At 32.3% G+C, this 19,872-nt stretch overlaps 1 protein-coding gene across 2 annotated transcripts in view; it reads left to right on the forward strand.

The window, feature by feature from the left end:
* The window catches only part of LOC141330822 (multiple PDZ domain protein), a 92,308-nt gene that overhangs the window by 30,750 nt on the left and 41,686 nt on the right, over nt 1–19,872 (forward strand). For both annotated transcript variants that reach the window (XM_073835583.1, XM_073835584.1), the window contains exons 16-20: nt 9,032–9,241; nt 10,967–11,125; nt 13,553–13,664; nt 17,541–17,739; nt 18,388–18,429. In XM_073835583.1, coding sequence (XP_073691684.1) covers nt 9,032–9,241; nt 10,967–11,125; nt 13,553–13,664; nt 17,541–17,739; nt 18,388–18,429 — 722 coding nt within the window. The remainder of the gene's footprint in view (nt 1–9,031; nt 9,242–10,966; nt 11,126–13,552; nt 13,665–17,540; nt 17,740–18,387; nt 18,430–19,872) is intronic.

Here is a 19,872-nt window from a genome sequence, read left to right on the forward strand (position 1 = left end):
AGTGAAAAAGTGACAGTGAAGACGAGTGACAGTGAATGTGCACTTGTAGTGTACTTCAAATATTTAAAAGTAATTAAATAGGAGTTGTTTGATGTAGTTGTAAATGAATGGGAGTTAGTTAACATGTAGTTGCAAATTAATGAGTTTGTTGACATGTAGTTGGAAATGAATTAGTTGATATGTTGTTGCAAATTAATGTGAGTTAGTTGACATGAAGGTGCAAATTAACATGAGCTAGTCAACACTAGGGATGGGAATCGAAAACCGGTTCTTGTTGAGAACCGGTTCCCAGTGTTTCAATTCCATCGAATCGTTTGCAAAATTTGCAAACGATTCCCTTAACGATTCCAGTGGGCACGAATGACGTCATCACGCGCATTGCGTAACTTACGCACGTTGCGTAGCTTACGCTCAGTCAATAAGCATTGGCGCCTAAGCGGAACAAATGCTCAAAAGTCTGGTTGTATTTCACCAAAAAAGACGAAAATAGGGCAACTTGCAATACTTGCAGCGAAGATATTTCCTCAAAGGGAGGAAATACCACTAACATGCTAAAACATTTGCGCACACAGCATGCAATAACAATAAAAGAATGTTGCGTTTTCGATCCGCTCTCAACCCAGCAGCGGCAGCAGCAGCAACAACGTTAGCATGTCCTCGGCTAATAAAGCTGCAGGACTCATTCATTCCCATTATATATTTTCTAGGGAGATGACAAAGATTCTCAGCCCTAAGTACAAAGCCCCAAACAGAGACAGTTTAACTATGCTAATCAACAATTTGTTGTCCCTTTTCTTCCATATGAGAATCGATAAGGGAATCGATAAAGAATCGAATCGTTAAGCAGAATCGAACATGGAATTGGAATCGTAAAAATCTTATCAATTCCCATCCCTAGTCAACACGTAGTTGCAAGTTAACAAATTAGTTGATATGTAGTTGCAAATTAATGAGTTTGTTGACATGTAGTTGGAAATTAATGTTAGTTGACATGTATTTTCAAATTAATATGAGTTTGTTGACATGTAGTTGCAAGTTAATGAGTTCACGTAGTTGCATATTAATGAGAGTTTGTTGACAGTTTCTAATTGTTAAGTTAGTTGATATTAATGTGAGTTTGTTTGATGTTGACATGTACATGTAAATTAATCTGTGTTATTTGACATGTAGTTGGAAATTAACGGGAGGTAGTTAACATGTAGTTTCAAATTAACACAAGTTAGTTGACATGTAGTTGCAAATTATTGTTAGTTTACATGTAGTTTCAAATTAATGTGAGTTAGTCAACATTTACTTGCAAATTATTGTTAGTTTACATAGTAGTTCCAAACTAATGTATTTGTTGACATGTAGTTGCAAACTTATTTTAATTGACATGTAGTTTCAAATTAATGGGTTTGTTGAAGTAGTTGTAAAATTAATATGAGTTAGTTGTCATTTAAAAATTAATGTAAATTAGTTGACATGTATTTGCCACTTAATGTTAGTTTACCTGTAGTTCCAAATTAATGTGAGTTAGTTGACATGTATTTTCAAATTAACACAATTAATCAACATGTAGTTGCAAATTAATGCAATTTATCAACATGTACTTTGCAAATTAATACAATTAATCAACATGTAGTTGCAAATTAATGTTATTTGACACATAGTTGCAAATTAATGAGTTTGTTGACATGTAGTTGGAAATTAATGTTAGTTGACATGTATTTTCAAATTAATATGAGTTTGTTGACATGTAGTTGCAAATTAATGAGTTAACGTAGTTGCATATTAATGAGAGTTTGTTGACAGTTTCTAATTGTTAAGTTAGTTGATATTAATGCGAGTTTGTTTGATGTTGACATGTACATGTAAATTAATCTGTGTTATTTGACATGTAGTTGGAAATTAACGGGAGGTAGTTAACATGTAGTTTCAAATTAACACAAGTTACTTGACATGTAGTTGCAAATTATTGTTAGTTTACATGTAGTTTCAAATTAATGTGAGTTAGTCAACATTTACTTGCAAATTATTGTTAGTTTACATGTAGTTTCAAATTAATGTATTTGTTGACATGTAGTTGCAAACTTATTTTAATTGACATGTAGTTTCAAATTAATGGGTTTGTTGAAGTAGTTGTAAAATTAATATGAGTTAGTTGTCATTTAAAAATTAATGTAAATTAGTTGACATGTATTTGCCACTTAATGTTAGTTTACCTGTAGTTCCAAATTAATGTGAGTTAGTTGACATGTATTTTCAAATTAACACAATTAATCAACATGTAGTTGCAAATTAATGCAATTTATCAACATGTACTTTGCAAATTAATACAATTAATCAACATGTAGTTGCAAATTAATGTTATTTGACACATAGTTGCAAATTAATGAGTTTGTTGACATGTAGTTGGAAATTAATGTTAGTTGACATGTATTTTCAAATTAATATGAGTTTGTTGACATGTAGTTGCAAATTAATGAGTTAACGTAGTTGCATATTAATGAGAGTTTGTTGACAGTTTCTAATTGTTAAGTTAGTTGATATTAATGTGAGTTTGTTTGATGTTGACATGTACATGTAAATTAATCTGTGTTATTTGACATGTAGTTGGAAATTAACGGGAGGTAGTTAACATGTAGTTTCAAATTAACACAAGTTAGTTGACATGTAGTTGCAAATTATTCTTAGTTTGCATGTAGTTTCAAATTAATGTGAGTTAGTCAACATTTACTTGCAAATTATTGTTAGTTTACATAGTAATTGCAAACTAATGTATTTGTTGACATGTAGTTGCAAACTTATTTTAATTGACATGTAGTTTCAAATTAATGAGTTTGTTGACATGTAGTCACTAATTAATGAGTTTGTTGAAGTAGTTGTAAATTAATGAGTTAGTTGTCATTTAAAAATTAATGTAAATTAGTTGACATGTATTTGCCACTTAATGTTAGTTTACCTGTAGTTCCAAATTAATGTGAGTTAGTTGACATGTATTTTCAAATTAACACAATTAATCAACATGTAGTTGCAAATTAACACAATTAATCAACATGTAGTTGCAAATTAATGTTATTTGACACATAGTTGCAAATTAATGAGTTTGTTGACATGTAGTTGGAAATTAATGTTAGTTGACATGTATTTTCAAATTAATATGAGTTTGTTGACATGTAGTTGCAAATTAATGAGTTAACGTAGTTGCATATTAATGAGAGTTTGTTGACAGTTTCTAATTGTTAAGTTAGTTGATATTAATGTGAGTTTGTTTGATGTTGACATGTACATGTAAATTAATCTGTGTTATTTGACATGTAGTTGGAAATTAACGGGAGGTAGTTAACATGTAGTTTCAAATTAACACAAGTTAGTTGACATGTAGTTGCAAATTATTCTTAGTTTGCATGTAGTTTCAAATTAATGTGAGTTAGTCAACATTTACTTGCAAATTATTGTTAGTTTACATAGTAATTGCAAACTAATGTATTTGTTGACATGTAGTTGCAAACTTATTTTAATTGACATGTAGTTTCAAATTAATGAGTTTGTTGACATGTAGTTACTAATTAATGAGTTTGTTGAAGTAGTTGTAAATTAATATGAGTTAGTTGTCTTTTAAAAATTAATGAAAATTAGTTGACATGTATTTGCCACTTAATGTTAGTTTACCTGTAGTTCCAAATTAATGTGAGTTAGTTGACATGTATTTTCAAATTAACACAATTAAGCAACATGTAGTTGCAAATTAATGCAATTAATCAACATGTAGTTGCAAATTAATGTTATTTGACACATAGTTGCAAATTAATGAGTTTGTTGACATGTAGTTGGAAATTAATGTTAGTTGACATGTATTTTCAAATTAATATGAGTTTGTTGACATGTAGTTGCAAATTAATGAGTTAACGTAGTTGCATATTAATGAGAGTTTGTTGACAGTTTCTAATTGTTAAGTTGATATTAATGTGAGTTTGTTTGATGTTGACATGTACATGTAAATTAATCTGTGTTATTTGACATGTAGTTGGAAATTAACGGGAGGTAGTTAACATGTAGTTTCAAATTAACACAAGTTAGTTGACATGTAGTTGCAAATTATTGTTAGTTTACATGTAGTTTCAAATTAATGTGAGTTAGTCAACATTTACTTGCAAATTATTGTTAGTTTACATAGTAGTTGCAAACTAATGTATTTGTTGACATGTAGTTGCAAACTTATTTTAATTGACATGTAGTTACTAATTAATGAGTTTGTTGACATGTAGTTACTAATTAATGAGTTTGTTGAAGTAGTTGTAAATTAATATGAGTTAGTTGTCATTTAAAAATTAATGTAAATTAGTTGACATGTATTTGCCACTTAATGTTAGTTTACCTGTAATTCCAGATTAATGTGAGTTAGTTGACATGTATTTTCAAATTAACACAATTAATCAACATGTAGTTGCAAATTAATACAATTAATCAACATGTAGTTGCAAATTAATGTTATTTGACACATAGTTGCAAATTAATGAGTTTGTTGACATGTAGTTGGAAATTAATGTTAGTTGACATGTATTTTCAAATTAATATGAGTTTGTTGACATGTAGTTGCAAATTAATGAGTTAACGTAGTTGCATATTAATGAGAGTTTGTTGACAGTTTCTAATTGTTAAGTTAGTTGATATTAATGTGAGTTTGTTTGATGTTGACATGTACATGTAAATTAATCTGTGTTATTTGACATGCAGTTGGAAATTAACGGGAGGTAGTTAACATGTAGTTTCAAATTAACACAAGTTAGTTGACATGTAGTTGCAAATTATTCTTAGTTTGCATGTAGTTTCAAATTAATGTGAGTTAGTCAACATTTACTTGCAAATTATTGTTAGTTTACATAGTAATTGCAAACTAATGTATTTGTTGACATGTAGTTGCAAACTTATTTTAATTGACATGTAGTTTCAAATTAATGAGTTTGTTGACATGTAGTTACTAATTAATGAGTTTGTTGAAGTAGTTGTAAATTAATATGAGTTAGTTGTCATTTAAAAATTAATGTAAATTAGTTGACATGTATTTGCCACTTAATGTTAGTTTACCTGTAATTCCAGATTAATGTGAGTTAGTTGACATGTATTTTCAAATTAACACAATTAATCAACATGTAGTTGCAAATTAATACAATTAATCAACATGTAGTTGCAAATTAATGTTATTTGACACATAGTTGCAAATTAATGAGTTTGTTGACATGTAGTTGGAAATTAATGTTAGTTGACATGTATTTTCAAATTAATATGAGTTTGTTGACATGTAGTTGCAAGTTAATGAGTTAACGTAGTTGCATATTAATGAGAGTTTGTTGACAGTTTCTAATTGTTAAATTAGTTGATATTAATGTGAGTTTGTTTGATGTTGACATGTACATGTAAATTAATCTGTGTTATTTGACATGTAGTTGGAAATTAACGGGAGGTAGTTAACATGTAGTTTCAAATTAACACAAGTTACTTGACATGTAGTTGCAAATTATTGTTAGTTTACATGTAGTTTCAAATTAATGTGAGTTAGTCAACATTTACTTGCAAATTATTGTTGGTTTACATGTAGTTTCAAATTAATGTGAGTTAGTCAACATTTACTTGCAAATTATTGTTGGTTTACATGTTGTTTCAAATTAATGTGAGTTAGTCAACATTTACTTGCAAATTATTGTTAGTTTACATGTAGTTTCAAATTAATGTGAGTTAGTCAACATTTACTTGCAAATTATTGTTAGTTTTCATAGTAGTTGCAAACCAATGTATTTGTTGACATGTAGTTGCAAACTTATTTTAATTGACATGTAGTCACTAATTAATGAGTTTGTTGAAGTAGTTGTAAATTAATGAGTTAGTTGTCATTTAAAAATTAATGTAAATTAGTTGACATGTATTTGCCACTTAATGTTAGTTTACCTGTAGTTCCAAATTAATGTGAGTTAGTTGACATGTATTTTCAAATTAACACAATTAATCAACATGTAGTTGCAAATTAATGTTATTTGACACATAGTTGCAAATTAATGAGTTTGTTGACATGTAGTTGGAAATTAATGTTAGTTGACATGTATTTTCAAATTAATATGAGTTTGTTGACATGTAGTTGGAAATTGATGTTAGTTGACATGTATTTTCAAATTAATATGAGTTTGTTGACATGTAGTTGCAAATTAATGAGTTAACGTAGTTGCATATTAATGAGAGTTTGTTGACAGTTTCTAATTGTTAAGTTAGTTGATATTAATGTGAGTTTGTTTGATGTTGACATGTACATGTAAATTAATCTGTGTTATTTGACATGTAGTTGGAAATTAACGGGAGGTAGTTAACATGTAGTTTCAAATTAACACAAGTTAGTTGACATGTAGTTGCAAATTATTGTTAGTTTACATGTAGTTTCAAATTAATGTGAGTTAGTCAACATTTACTTGCAAATTATTGTTAGTTTACATGTAGTTTCAAATTAATGTGAGTTAGTCAACATTTACTTGCAAATTATTGTTAGTTTACATAGTAGTTGCAAACTAATGTATTTGTTGACATGTAGTTGCAAACTTATTTTAATTGACATGTAGTTTCAAATTAATGAGTTTGTTGACATGTAGTTACTAATTAATGAGTTTGTTGACATGTAGTCACTAATTAATGAGTTTGTTGAAGTAGTTGTAAATTAATATGAGTTAGTTGTCTTTTAAAAATTAATGTAAATTAGTTGACATGTATTTGCCACTTAATGTTAGTTTACCTGTAGTTCCAAATTAATGAGAGTTAGTTGACACGTATTTTCAAATTAACACAATTAAGCAACGTGTAGTTGCAAATTAATACAATTAATCAACATGTAGTTGCAAATTAATACAATTAATCAAGATGTAGTTGCAAATTAATGTTATTTGACACATAGTTGCAAGTTAATACAATTAATCAACATGTAGTTGCAAATTAATACAATTAATCAACATGTAGTTGCAAATTAATGTTATTTGACACATAGTTGCAAATTAATACAATTAATCAACATGTAGTTGCAAATTAATACAATTAATCAACATGTAGTTGCAAATTAATGTTATTTGACACATAGTTGCAAATTAATACAGTTAATCAAGATGTAGTTGCAAGTTAATACAATTAATCAACATGTAGTTGCAAATTAATACAATTAATCAACATGTAGTTGCAAATTAATGTTATTTGACACATAGTTGCAAATTAATACAATTAATCAACATGTAGTTGCAAGTTAATACAATTAATCAACATGTAGTTGCAAGTTAATACAATCAATCAACATGTAGTTGCAAATTAATACAATTAATCAACATGTAGTTGCAAATTAATACAATTAATCAATATGTAGTTGCAAATTAATGTTATTTGACACATAGTTGCAAATTAATACAATTAATCAACATGTAGTTGCAAATTAATGTTAGTTGACACATAGTTGCAAATTAATACAATTAATCAACATGTAGTTGCAAATTAATACAATTAATCAACATGTAGTTGCAAATTAATACAATTAATCAATATGTAGTTGCAAATTAATGTTATTTGACACATAGTTGCAAATTAATACAATTAATCAACATGTAGTTGCAAATTAATGTTATTTGACACATAGTTGCAAGTTAATACAATTAATCAAGATGTAAGTTGCAAATTAATACAATTAATCAACATGTAGTTGCAAATTAATGTTATTTGACACATAGTTGCAAGTTAATACAATTAATCAAGATGTAGTTGCAAATTAATACAATTAATCAACATGTAGTTGCAAATTAATGTTATTTGACACATAGTTGCAAATTAATACAATTAATCAACATGTAGTTGCAAATTAATGTTATTTGACACATAGTTGCAAGTTAATACAATTAATCAAGATGTAGTTGCAAATTAATACAATTAATCAACATGTAGTTGCAAATTAATGTTATTTGACACATAGTTGCAAGTTAATACAATTAATCAAGATGTAGTTGCAAATTAATACAATTAATCAACATGTAGTTGCAAATTAATGTTATTTGACACATAGTTGCAAGTTAATACAATTAATCAAGATGTAGTTGCAAATTAATACAATTAATCAACATGTAGTTGCAAATTAATGTTATTTGACACATAGTTGCAAGTTAATACAATTAATCAAGATGTAGTTGCAAATTAATACAATTAATCAACATGTAGTTGCAAATTGATGTTATTTGACACAGTTGCAAGTTAATACAATTAATCAAGATGTAGTTGCAAATTAATACAATTAATCAACATGTAGTTGCAAATTAATGTTATTTGACACATAGTTGCAAATTAATACAATTAATCAACATGTAGTTGCAAATTAATGTTAGTTGACATGTATTTTCAAATTAATGTTAGTTTACATGTAGTTTAAATTAATGTGAGTTAGTTGACATGTATTTGAAAATTAATTCAATTAATCAACATGTGGTTATAAATTGATGTTAGTTTGTTAATGTATTTGCAAATTAATGAGTGTTAGTAAACATGTACTTGCAAATTAGTGCAAGTTAGTATACACCGTTGCATATTAATAAGTCTGTTGACATGTAGTTGCATATTAATCTGTTATTTGACATGTAGTTGCAAATTAATGTTAGTTAACATTTAAAAATTTATGTGAGTTTGTTGACATAGTTGCAAATGAATGAGAGTTAGTCAACGTACCTGCAAATTAGCGCAAGTTAGTATACACCGTTGCATATTAATAAGTCTGTTGACATGTAGTTGCATATTAATCTGTTATTTGACATGTAGTTGCAAATTAATGTTAGTTAACATTTAAAAATTTATGTGAGTTTGTTGACATAGTTGCAAATTAATGTGAGTTATTTAACATTTAAAAATTAATGAGTTAGCTGACATGTAGTTGAAAAGTTACTTGTATCTAGTAGAATGTCTACAGAGGCCTATTGAAATAAAGTGAAACCAGTAATGTTGATGTTATACTCAGTTTGCATGTGTTTGTGTGTTCGTATGTGTACAGGACCCAATGGACCCGCTTAAGACTGTGATTGTGATTCGGTCGTTAGTTCCCGACGGCGTAGCGGAGCAAGACGGACGCTTGTTGCCAGGAGACCGTCTCATGTATGTCAACAACATCAACCTGGAGAGCGCCAGTTTGGAGGAAGCGGTGCAGGCTCTGAAGGGAGCGAACATGGGTGCCGTCCGCATCGGGGTGGCCAAACCACTGCCCGTAAGAAATACCAGCCTCTACTTTCTAAAGCAGCTTTTCTCTCTGCACGATTTTGTGTTACTGAAACCTGTGGCTGCAGTAACAGGATTCCTTCGCAGGTTCTTTGAATATTTCATGACGCCGGGTCTGTAGTCCTTTAAGGCCTCAGGAAATGAAATCTTCTTGGAGGAGCGTGTCTGTATCTTTGTGAAGAGCTCTCAGGGGCTGTAGTTTATCTTAACCTCTTCAACTTTCCTAGGCTGTTATCTCGGCTCCATTATTCTGGGATTGTGTGCACATTTTGGCATTTTTCCTTCATTTTCTCCTCCGAGGCCTTGAGGTTTGGAGCGTCTGTGGTGGGTTGTCAAGTGCACTGCGGGTCATCTGATCAGGCCTTTTTTTTCCTCAAGATTTATTCTCACGAGAGGCCTTTATTCTGCATGAGCGTGCCGAACGCTTTTGTTCTGCTCTCTCAAGTGCGATAGAGTAACATCACCTCTTAAAATGGTTCAAATGGCTCACTTCCAAGAGGCGGAATGAAAACAGAGAAAGCATTTCTTCCTATTTACCTTTGCACGTTAAATCATTGATGCAATCAACTATTTTTTTACCAAGCCAAAATCGACAAACAAATGATTCAGCTCGCTAACCAACCTTGCACTACTAACATGCAAAATGATTTCTAACCAAATCAAATCAAATTCAGTTTTTTCTTTACTGTGATCTTAGGCTGGGTGTTATGTTGAAATGAGATTCTGCTGTAGCTTCATAAAAACAAGTGTGAACATATAGAGTAGACTTCTCTCAAACAATTTTATGTTAATCTTTATACATTTTTAAAAACTAAATAATGAGCAATTCCAACAAATTAAAATCAGCAATTCATATGCATTACTTTACATTTAACAAAGAAAATGCAAAAAAATTAAACTTATCCCAATATTTACTGATACTGACATACATTTATTTAGTTAGTTAGTTAGTAATTAATTTAGTTATTTATTTATAATTTTTTGGAACTCAAAAATGCAAAATTTGAAGATTATACTATATGCAGCTCTTCCAAAAAAAAATCTAAATTCTTCTATAAAGATTTATTAAAATAAGTCTTACATAGGTTTATGTAAAGACGTCTTATAAGAGGTCTCCACTTTTAATCGATTTCATTTAATTATTTTCCTTAAAAAGTAATCTTACTGACCTCAAACTTTTTATAAGTATATGAGAATATATACAGTTACTATGGTATACAGATTGTGGTCATAACACCCAGTTTGATCAGAGAATGGATGGTCACATGTTTAGAGAGGTGACTCTTCCATATCTTCACAGACTGAGGATGAAAATGTCTCTTCGTCCTTGATCTTCTCGGCTCTGCAGCTGACGGAGGGCTGTGATGGTGAGGATGAGGAGGATGAAGTTTTGTTCCGCGCTGAGCCTGCAGTGGTCAGTGCTCATAAAACACAAGCAAAGCATTCCTGTGCAAAGCGTGTTAGTAGTGCAACGTTCTGTAGGAGCAACGTTTGTAGTAGACAGATAGCATTTTTGCATGACAAAATGAACTTGGCAAGAGACAAGCATGGCATCACTGAACATTTATTGAAAGTGAAACTAAGAAATAATATTTTAATGTCTATGATGATTTTTGAAGTATTTAAAGTGTAGCACATTTATTGTGGACTTTAGGGAAACAATTAATTCTCTGACTTTATTAATGTTCTCATCTACACAAAATCTCGAATCTAGATCGACTCCAGTGATTTAGACCTGTCTGATGAAAAGGCATTTGAGCATCATTTTCTGGAGGAGGAGGACGAGATGCTGCAGTCGATGATTGCTGAACATGGCAGTATCTGCAGTGCTGATCTGTCCTTTCAGATGAACAGACCCGCCTCCACACCAAAGGTAAACAGAGTCAGCAACCAATCAGATTCAAACATGCACATTTCATGCTAAATTTTGGCTTAAACTGACTAATTAAATACATTTATCTAGTAAACTTACTCAGATTTAGTCACCTTTGGGACTCTTTTATCAAAACTTTATTTACTGTTGCTGTGCTTCAAAACTGCCCTTGTGAAAAAGAAGTACACTTTAGCATGGTTTTCATACTTATTACAGAAATAATATACTCTAAAAAAAGTGTGAACTTAATTGTGAAATAAATGTAATGTTTTCAGACACTTAAATGCATGTTAATTGCAATTGAATGAAAATGTATTATAGTTTAAATTTATATTAAATGCGAGTAACTGGATTTTAGAGTGTTTTTGACCCACTTAGTCCTGAAACAATAGCACTTAAGTAGGACTTAAGTACATCTTTATATGTAATTTCATAATCACTTCTGTTTTTGAAATATGGTTAAAGTACTGCTGAACATACTGACAAGCATTTATGATAAACTAAAATACTTTAATGAAACTTGCATGTAATCTATTTACATATATTTGTAATTACACAGTTGTAATGATGAACCTGCATTTTATCGCATTTAAAATATATTAAATGTTGTAAATGTGACAACGAAAAACAGACTAAAAGTTAAAATGAGAATTAAGTGCTTTAGGATGTTAGTAAACACACCAAAATAAGTGATCAAATGATTATTTTGTACTATTAAAGTCAGACTTTTAATTTAACATTATTACAAAGGTCACTTATTAAAAGTGTACTTAAGTGTGTTAAGAAAGTGGCTCTCTTTAAGTCACTTAAGTGGCCTATTATTTCATTAATATTATATTATCTACAAGCACGGTGTTTTAAAATATACTTTTTAAAATATAATTCAGATTTGAAGTAGACTACAAGTTCACATTCAATGCAATTAAGTGCATGTATTTTCCATTTTTGTAACAGTTTTAGAAGTCTTCAGAAAGAAAAGAAAATGGTTTTTGAAATAAAATACAGTAACAATGAGTTATAATTAACAAATAAAATGATAACAATGAACAAATACAATAAACTGAGTACAGTCATCTGAAGCGGCTTATAAAAAGTTAAAAAAAAATCCTAAATTTGCCACCTGTGCTTAAAAAATTAGCCATGACACTGTATTTAGCATATTTTCCAATCAAAAACATGTATTTTTCACTTTAAGTAATAGGGCGTAATAATAAGTGTAAGACAGTAGAAGTAATAATAGAGGGGAAAAATGATTCTAGAAAGATCATACCAGTTTATGTCCGAAATAAACGTCTGATACATGTCATTTGTTAAACAGCCTCATTCACTCCCACTGTTCCAGACCAGCCTGCCACAGGCCCGACTGCTCTCTGTGCTGTAATTTGCGACTATATTGTTTGGAGTCCCATCAGTTGTGCGTTTATTTGCGTTTTTATGGCTGCTGCTCTGGGAGGTCTCTGCTCAGATTCATAGGCGAGTGATTCGGTCCCTCTTGAATCATTCTGCGCGAGCGAACTCAATTACAGCTGTATGAATCACGGCTACATTCACAAACACGCTCCCCTGTCTCTCGTCAGGAACTGCTCTCCCATTATTGCACTTCAGCAGGTCATTAACGGCGCTGTTTATCAGGAGATTATCCGCGTCTGATTAGACTCTTATTGTGGATATAAATCAACTTACACATTGTGAAGGGGAAACGGCAGATGTTTTTTCTTACCCACAGGACATTTGAACACTATCTTTCATGTATTATCTCTTCTTGGGCATGAAACCGAAATCGCATTATGTAATATTACACATGAGCAGCTTCTGATTTGGTGTTTTGGTGTCTCAATGCATCTCATTTTGCTTTAAATATTGCTCAACAAACTCCATTTTCAGGGTTTGGGTCACTTATAATGTGCATTTTCAAACACTGGTATTATTTTACAGTTGAACACACTCAGAATACCTTACTAATACTGCCCTCCAAAGGCAAAGCGCAGTAACTACGCATTTGGTCAAAATTGAGTTAAGGCTTAAAATGGACTTTGTGACAACTGTTTTGTCTTGTGGCAAAGTCTCCTGGTTCAATTTTGTCCCAGAGAAACGAGAGTGTTTCAGAGAAACAAGAGTGTCAACATGTTTGACTGGCTGGCGTAAAAACTTTAAAGGCATTTTTCTCAGTTTCAGTGTTGGCGTAGTTACTGCACTTTGCCTTTGGAGGGCAGAATAGAAAAAAGTAATCCGTTTTTCACAGTTATGCCCTCTCACATATTATGACTAATTTCCTGTAGTATCGTTCATCTGTTCCCATCCTTCCTGCTTCCCCATTAGACCCTCAAAATCCCGCCTCATCCTGCTGACCTCTTTCATCACTCTCTGTCCTTGACTTCAGTATTTGATGTCGTTTTTGATGTGGATTCTGACCTGTTTTTCTCACAGGAGGAGGATGTTCTTCTAGATAAAGCTGCAGACGAGTCCCAGCAGCTAAAAGCCGCTGCAGGGAGCAGCTTCGAGAGGACCATCACTGTGGTCAAGGGCAACTCCAGTCTAGGTATAACAACACAAATGTGTTTGAGAAACAGAAGTGCACTTAAGAATGCTTTTAAAAAGAGGGCTTACTACAGAAATAATACTTTTAAAAGAATATACTTAAGTGTGAACAGAATTAGTTAACTTAAGTATGTTTAAGTATGCCCACTTAAGTATGTTTTTAGACACCTAACTGCATGTTAAGTGCAATTAAATTAAAATGTATTGCAGTTTATATTAAATGTAATTAGCTGAACTTCAAAGTGTTTTTGACCCACTTAAGTAGGACTTAAGTACATCATGTAATTATGTACATGTGTTAGTACATATGTACTACTTAAGTACATATGGAATTTCTAGTGCTGTCAAAAATAATGGATCAATTTCTGTGATTTATATATTTTCTAAAGCATAATTATAATGGGTTTATGTGAAGTTTGTTTTAAGCTCACTTAAATTAAAAGTCTTATTATTATTTAATGTACTGTAACAGTTTGGATCTGTTAAATTTTGGCACAAAATTGACTGCACTGCTAAGTGGCCATATTTACTCATTTTATCAAATTAAGCATTGATTTAGAAATAGAATTAAATTATATTTAAAAAAATAATACATTTAATAGAGGCATCAGTATTAGTATTGGTATCTGTTATTTTTGTCTTCATTTATAGTACTTAGTCAAAAGATGCCATTAAACAAATGTTTAAAATTGACAATCTTTATGCTTGTTTCTACATTACTTTTGAGATTCCATGTGAAAATGCATATGATTGCAAATTTTAGTGTTAGATGCCATTAATCATGATTAGTTACAGAAAAAATGTGCAATTAATTATTTTTTTTATCGATTGACAGCACTAGTAATTTTATAATTACTTGGTTAAAGTGTTCTGTCAAATTTACTGACAAGCTTTAATGTGATTTTCATAAAAAGAAATATTAAAACATAAAAAATAAAACTTTAAAGTAAACGTTATACTTAAATATAATACTGAAGTATTTTACTTAAATGTGTTAAGTAACATAGTCATCTGCCTCCTTAAGTCACTTAAGTGGCCTTTTATGTAATTAATATTATATTATTTGCAGCTGTAGCTTTGTACAAAATTTAAAAGTGACCTTACTTTAAAGTAGGATAGTATGAAGGGAATATATTTTGCTGTACACATGCAGCAAGTGAAGTAATGAGAATTTTTTCCCCAGCCGCTGATCTACATCGAGCGTTTTGCATTTCACTAATGATTAGGATGTGGATTTGGCTGTGGGATTGTACAGCAGCAGTTAGGGCCGACCTTATCCCGGAGCAGCAATTGAACGCAGTCTGCTTTGCCAATATACGCTATTAGGATATTAAAATTTCAGCAGAGGGAAATCTGCCATTCATTTGGGGCTGCTTAACGCCGCTTTAGATCCGGACTCGTCTTTACTGTCACAGGTGTTAATGGACTCCCATTCTTGATCTAGAAGATTGCAAATTAAAGTGCATTTAAGTTCCTGGCAGATGATTTTTTACAGCACTGACTTAACATCCACTACTAAGTGCTCCTCACAGGAGACCAAGATAACCATGCAATACTTTAATACACATAAAAATACACAACACACACATATGTTTGGGAAAAAGTTAATTTTAAATTGCACTTTAACTACAGTGTCACCTCTATAGGAACAGAGACTATGTGCAGAGGTTCTATAATGTCTGTGTCTGCATTGTACTTAATGAACTATATATTATAATTATTATATATTTTAATGGTAGGTTTCTTTGAACAGTGAGAAACAGAATAACAACAAAAAATTCCAGAAAAACACATTTCAAAAAAGTTATAAATTGATTTGCATTATAATGAGTGAAATAAGTATTTGACCCCTTCGCAAAACATGACTTAGTACTTGGTGGCAAAACCCTTGTTGGCAATCACAGTGGTCTGACATTTCTTGTAGTTAGCCACCAGTTTTGTACACATCTCAGGAGGGATTTTGTCCCACTCCTCTTTGCAGATCATTTCCAAGTCAGTAAGGTTTTGAAGATGACGTTTTGTAACCTCTCTCAATCCTTCAGCTCCCTCCACAGATTTCCTATAGGATTAAGGTCTGAAGACTGGCTAGGCCACTCCAGGACCTTCATGTGCTTCTTCTTGAGTCACTCCTTTGTTGCTTTGGCCCTGTGTTTTGGGTCATTGTCATGCTGGAATACCCATCCACGACCCATTTTCAATGCCCTGGCCCTGATGGTACATGGGCCACGTCCATCGTCCCTTTGATGCAGTGTATTTGTCCTGTCCCCTTAGCAGAAAAACACCCCTAAAGTGTAATGTTTCCACCTCCATGTTTGACGGAGGGGATGGTGTTCTTTGGGTCATAAGCAGCATTCCTCCTCCTCCAAACACGGCAAGTTGAGTTAATGCCAAAGAGCTTGATTTTGGTATCATCAGACCACAACACTTTCACCCAGTTCTCCTCTGAATCATTCAGATGTTCGTTGGCAAACTTCAGATGGGCTGTACATGTGCTTTCTTGAGCAGGGGGATCTTGCGGGCACTGCAGGATTTCAGTCTTTCACTGCGTAGTGTGTTACCAATTGTTTTCTTGGTGACTATTGTCCCAGCTGCCTTCAGATCTTTGACAAGATCCTCCTGTGTAGTTCTGGGCTGATTTTTCACCGTTCTTATGATCTTTGAAACTCCACAAGGTGAGATCTTGCATGGAGCTCCAGACCGAGGGAGATGGACAGTTATTTTGTGTTTCTTCCACCATCTATTGTCACCTTCTCACCAAGCTGCTTGCCGATGGTCTTGTAGCCCATTCCAGCCTTGTGTAGGTCTACAATCTTGTCATCCTTGGACAGCTCTTTGGTCTTGGCCATAGTGGAGAGTTTGGAATCTGATTGATTGATTGCTTCTGTGGACAGGTGTCTTTTATACAAGTAACAAACTGAGATTAGGAGCACTCCATTAAGAGAGTGCTCCTAATATCAGCTCGTGACCTGTATAAAAGACACCCAGGAGACAGAAATCATGCTGATTGATAGAGGATCAAATTCTTCACTCATTAAAATGCAAATCAATTTATAACTTTTTTGAAATTAGTTTTTCTGGATTTTTTTGTTGTTATTCTGTCTCTCACTGTTCAAATAAACCTACCATTAAAATTATAAACTGATCATTTCTTCATCAGTGGGCAAACATACAAAATCAGCAGGGGATCAAATAATTTTTTTCCTCACTGTAAGTAATGTTAGTACCAAAGTCATTTTAAGACAAGTCATGTCACTCGGCGGCCATCTTTGAAACGCCTCCCTGGCATCCAAGTGCAGCTCCTATCTCTTTGAATGGGAAAACATCAAATTCTCCAAAACTGTTTGCTAAACTTACGATTAAATTTCATATTTGAAATCTCTAAAGAAATCCAACAAGAACTGCCTCATAAATATAGTTCCTTGTGCTTTGATAGCGTTAAAAAATGCTTATTTTTCCGGCTAGATGAGCCAGTGCGCATGCGCAGTACTGAACGCACGTCTTAGAGCGCCGGCTGTTTCTATAGCAACCGGGACTTCTAACTGCAGCTGCAGTGACGCGATGACTTTACTCATCAACGATTGGCTCTTTCACTAAGAAGGCGGGGCTTCGCGGCCATGATGACCTTTGCTTTTTTCCCCATTCAAAACTACACGAGTGACATGTCTTTGGTATTCTATAGTCTTTGTTATTACTCTACAAACATATTGTATACATTTTTAACAGAATCTACCCTGAAATCATTTTAGATTTTATCTAATGTACATTAAAAAAAAATGGATGTAGATTTTTAAATTTAGATTTCTTGCCATGAAAACAGACAGTAAAGCTGGCATGGCGTTAAAACAGTGACGAATGTCTCCCGTTGTTTGTGTTCCAGGTATGACGGTGTGCGCGTTGAAGGACGGGCCCGGTATGCTGATCCGCAGCATCATTCACGGCGGCTCCATCAGCCGGGACGGCCGGCTCGGGGTTGGGGACCTGATTCTGGCCATCAATGGAGAACCGACCGGGAATATGACTAACGCTCAGGCACGAGCCATGCTGCGCAGACACTCTCTGATCGGACCAGACATGGGGTGAGATGCTCTTACAAACACACATGCGATTCAGCTTCTGTTTAACTCACACAGAAATCAGATGCTCCATTATTGTTTGTGTTGACACATTGATAATTACAGTCACTGAAGACTGGAGTAATGATGCTGAAAATTCAGGTTTGATCACAGGAATAAATTACATTTTAACAGATATTGACATATGTAACCATTAATTTGAATAGTAAAAATATTTCCGAATTTTATAGTATTTTTAAATACAGCCTTTGTGAGCTTTGTGAGTTAAAAACATTTAACCCCATTTAACGACCCCAAACATATTTGGATGTTACGGTGCATCTAGCTTGTCAAACCGATTACATATTGGTGGTACTTTGAGCTGGAGACCTTCCAATGGAAGGACATTTTGTTATAATGGATTTTATACAGTCAGGGTGTATTTTAAGGGTGCTGCCAATTTAATAGAGCCATCAACCTCAGCAGAACTCAGAATTTACATTCACAATAAAAGGATAAACAGACATTCATAAAACAAGGCTTATCAGTGCCCAACGGTGATCCAGACGCCGTCTGGCAGCAGAGCGCTTGTTCGAGCTGCAGTAAGTCGCTTTATTCTGCATCCCGCTGCCAGCGGCGTCTGTGTCCGTAAACTGCTCTTCACGTCTCCAGATCCACAGGTGCCGCGGGGGAAGAGCTGAGCCCCGTCTCTGTGTGAGTACTGCCTTCATCACGCTGTCTGTCCTCACTCCCTGCTTGTGTTCGTTTGGTTCTGTCTCTGCAGAGGTTTATCCAAAAGAATCTGATTGTTCGGGCTGCCCACAGCCCTGCTTCCATTCTCTACTAATCGCACAGATTGGAAACATTTCTGTCATCATTTACTCACTCTCCTATCAATCCAAACCTGCATGAGTTTCTTTCTTCTTCTGAATGCATGATTGGGTCATTTCTATTATGCAGACTGCCATTCAAGAGTTTAGGGTCTATTTTTGTGCTGGGCAACGATTAATTGCAATTAATCGCAATTAATCACAACTAATTGCAACCAAAATAAAAGTTTTTGTTTATATATGTGTGTGTACTTTGTATATTTATTATGTCCATATAAAGACACACAAATACTGTAAATATAAAAAAAAAAAATTTTGAAAATATGTATTTACATATATATTTATATTCCTATAATTGATATTATATATAAAGATATTTAATATATAACAAAATATAACATAGAATAACATATTTTTTTTAATGTATGCATGCATGTGTGTGTATTTATATATACATAATAAAAATACACAGTACACACACATATTATGTACACAAAAACTTTTATTTTGGATGCGATTAATCACAATTAATCTTGAAAATGACAGTAAAGACATTTATAATGTTACAAAAAAAATGCACATAAATAGGAATAATATTTCACTGTTAAATTTAAACTATTATTATTAAAATATTAAGCTGGACATAAAAATTTTGATCATATTATGGAAGCTGAAAATTTAAGTATAAATTAGTTTTTAAAATATTTAAAATGTATTTTAAAATGTTAAAATATATCATTATAATTATTTATTCTGTGATAATATTTCACAGATTTACTGTTTTTACTGAATTTTTGATCATATATATACGTGGCCTTGATGAGCAGAAGAGACTTCTTTTAAAAACATCTTTGGATGGTAGTGTATTTCTATGAAAATATTATGATCATAAAAGTATAACCCTTTGGATACTGTATATGCTCTAGTCAAGCTCAGAAACATAACTTTATTACTTTATTATCTCACAGTTGCAAAAAATGTACATGATGTCTTAGGAACCATTCACACTAGACACATTTGTTCTTGTTCTTGTACTGAAAAACAGCTAGCTGACATCTAGGTGATGAGGTTGGTTTTATAAGTTTACAGGGAAAAAAAAACTCATATTTGGTGATGCTGCATTAAAAGATGTATTCCAAAAGACAAACATGTTGAAATATGATTTACAATAAAAAAATATGACTTAATTTGTGGGAAAAGAACATATTGCAAAAGATATGTTTTCTTCAGAACATTTAACAGAGAAATTTATATAAATTAAGAAATTTGCAATATTTCTCAATAAATTGCTGGGTTTTCATTTTTAGAAGTGAGTGGGCATGGCAGA

This window comes from Garra rufa, chromosome 3 (genome assembly GCF_049309525.1).
Source record: "Garra rufa chromosome 3, GarRuf1.0, whole genome shotgun sequence".
NCBI classification, from domain to species: domain Eukaryota; kingdom Metazoa; phylum Chordata; class Actinopteri; order Cypriniformes; family Cyprinidae; genus Garra; species Garra rufa.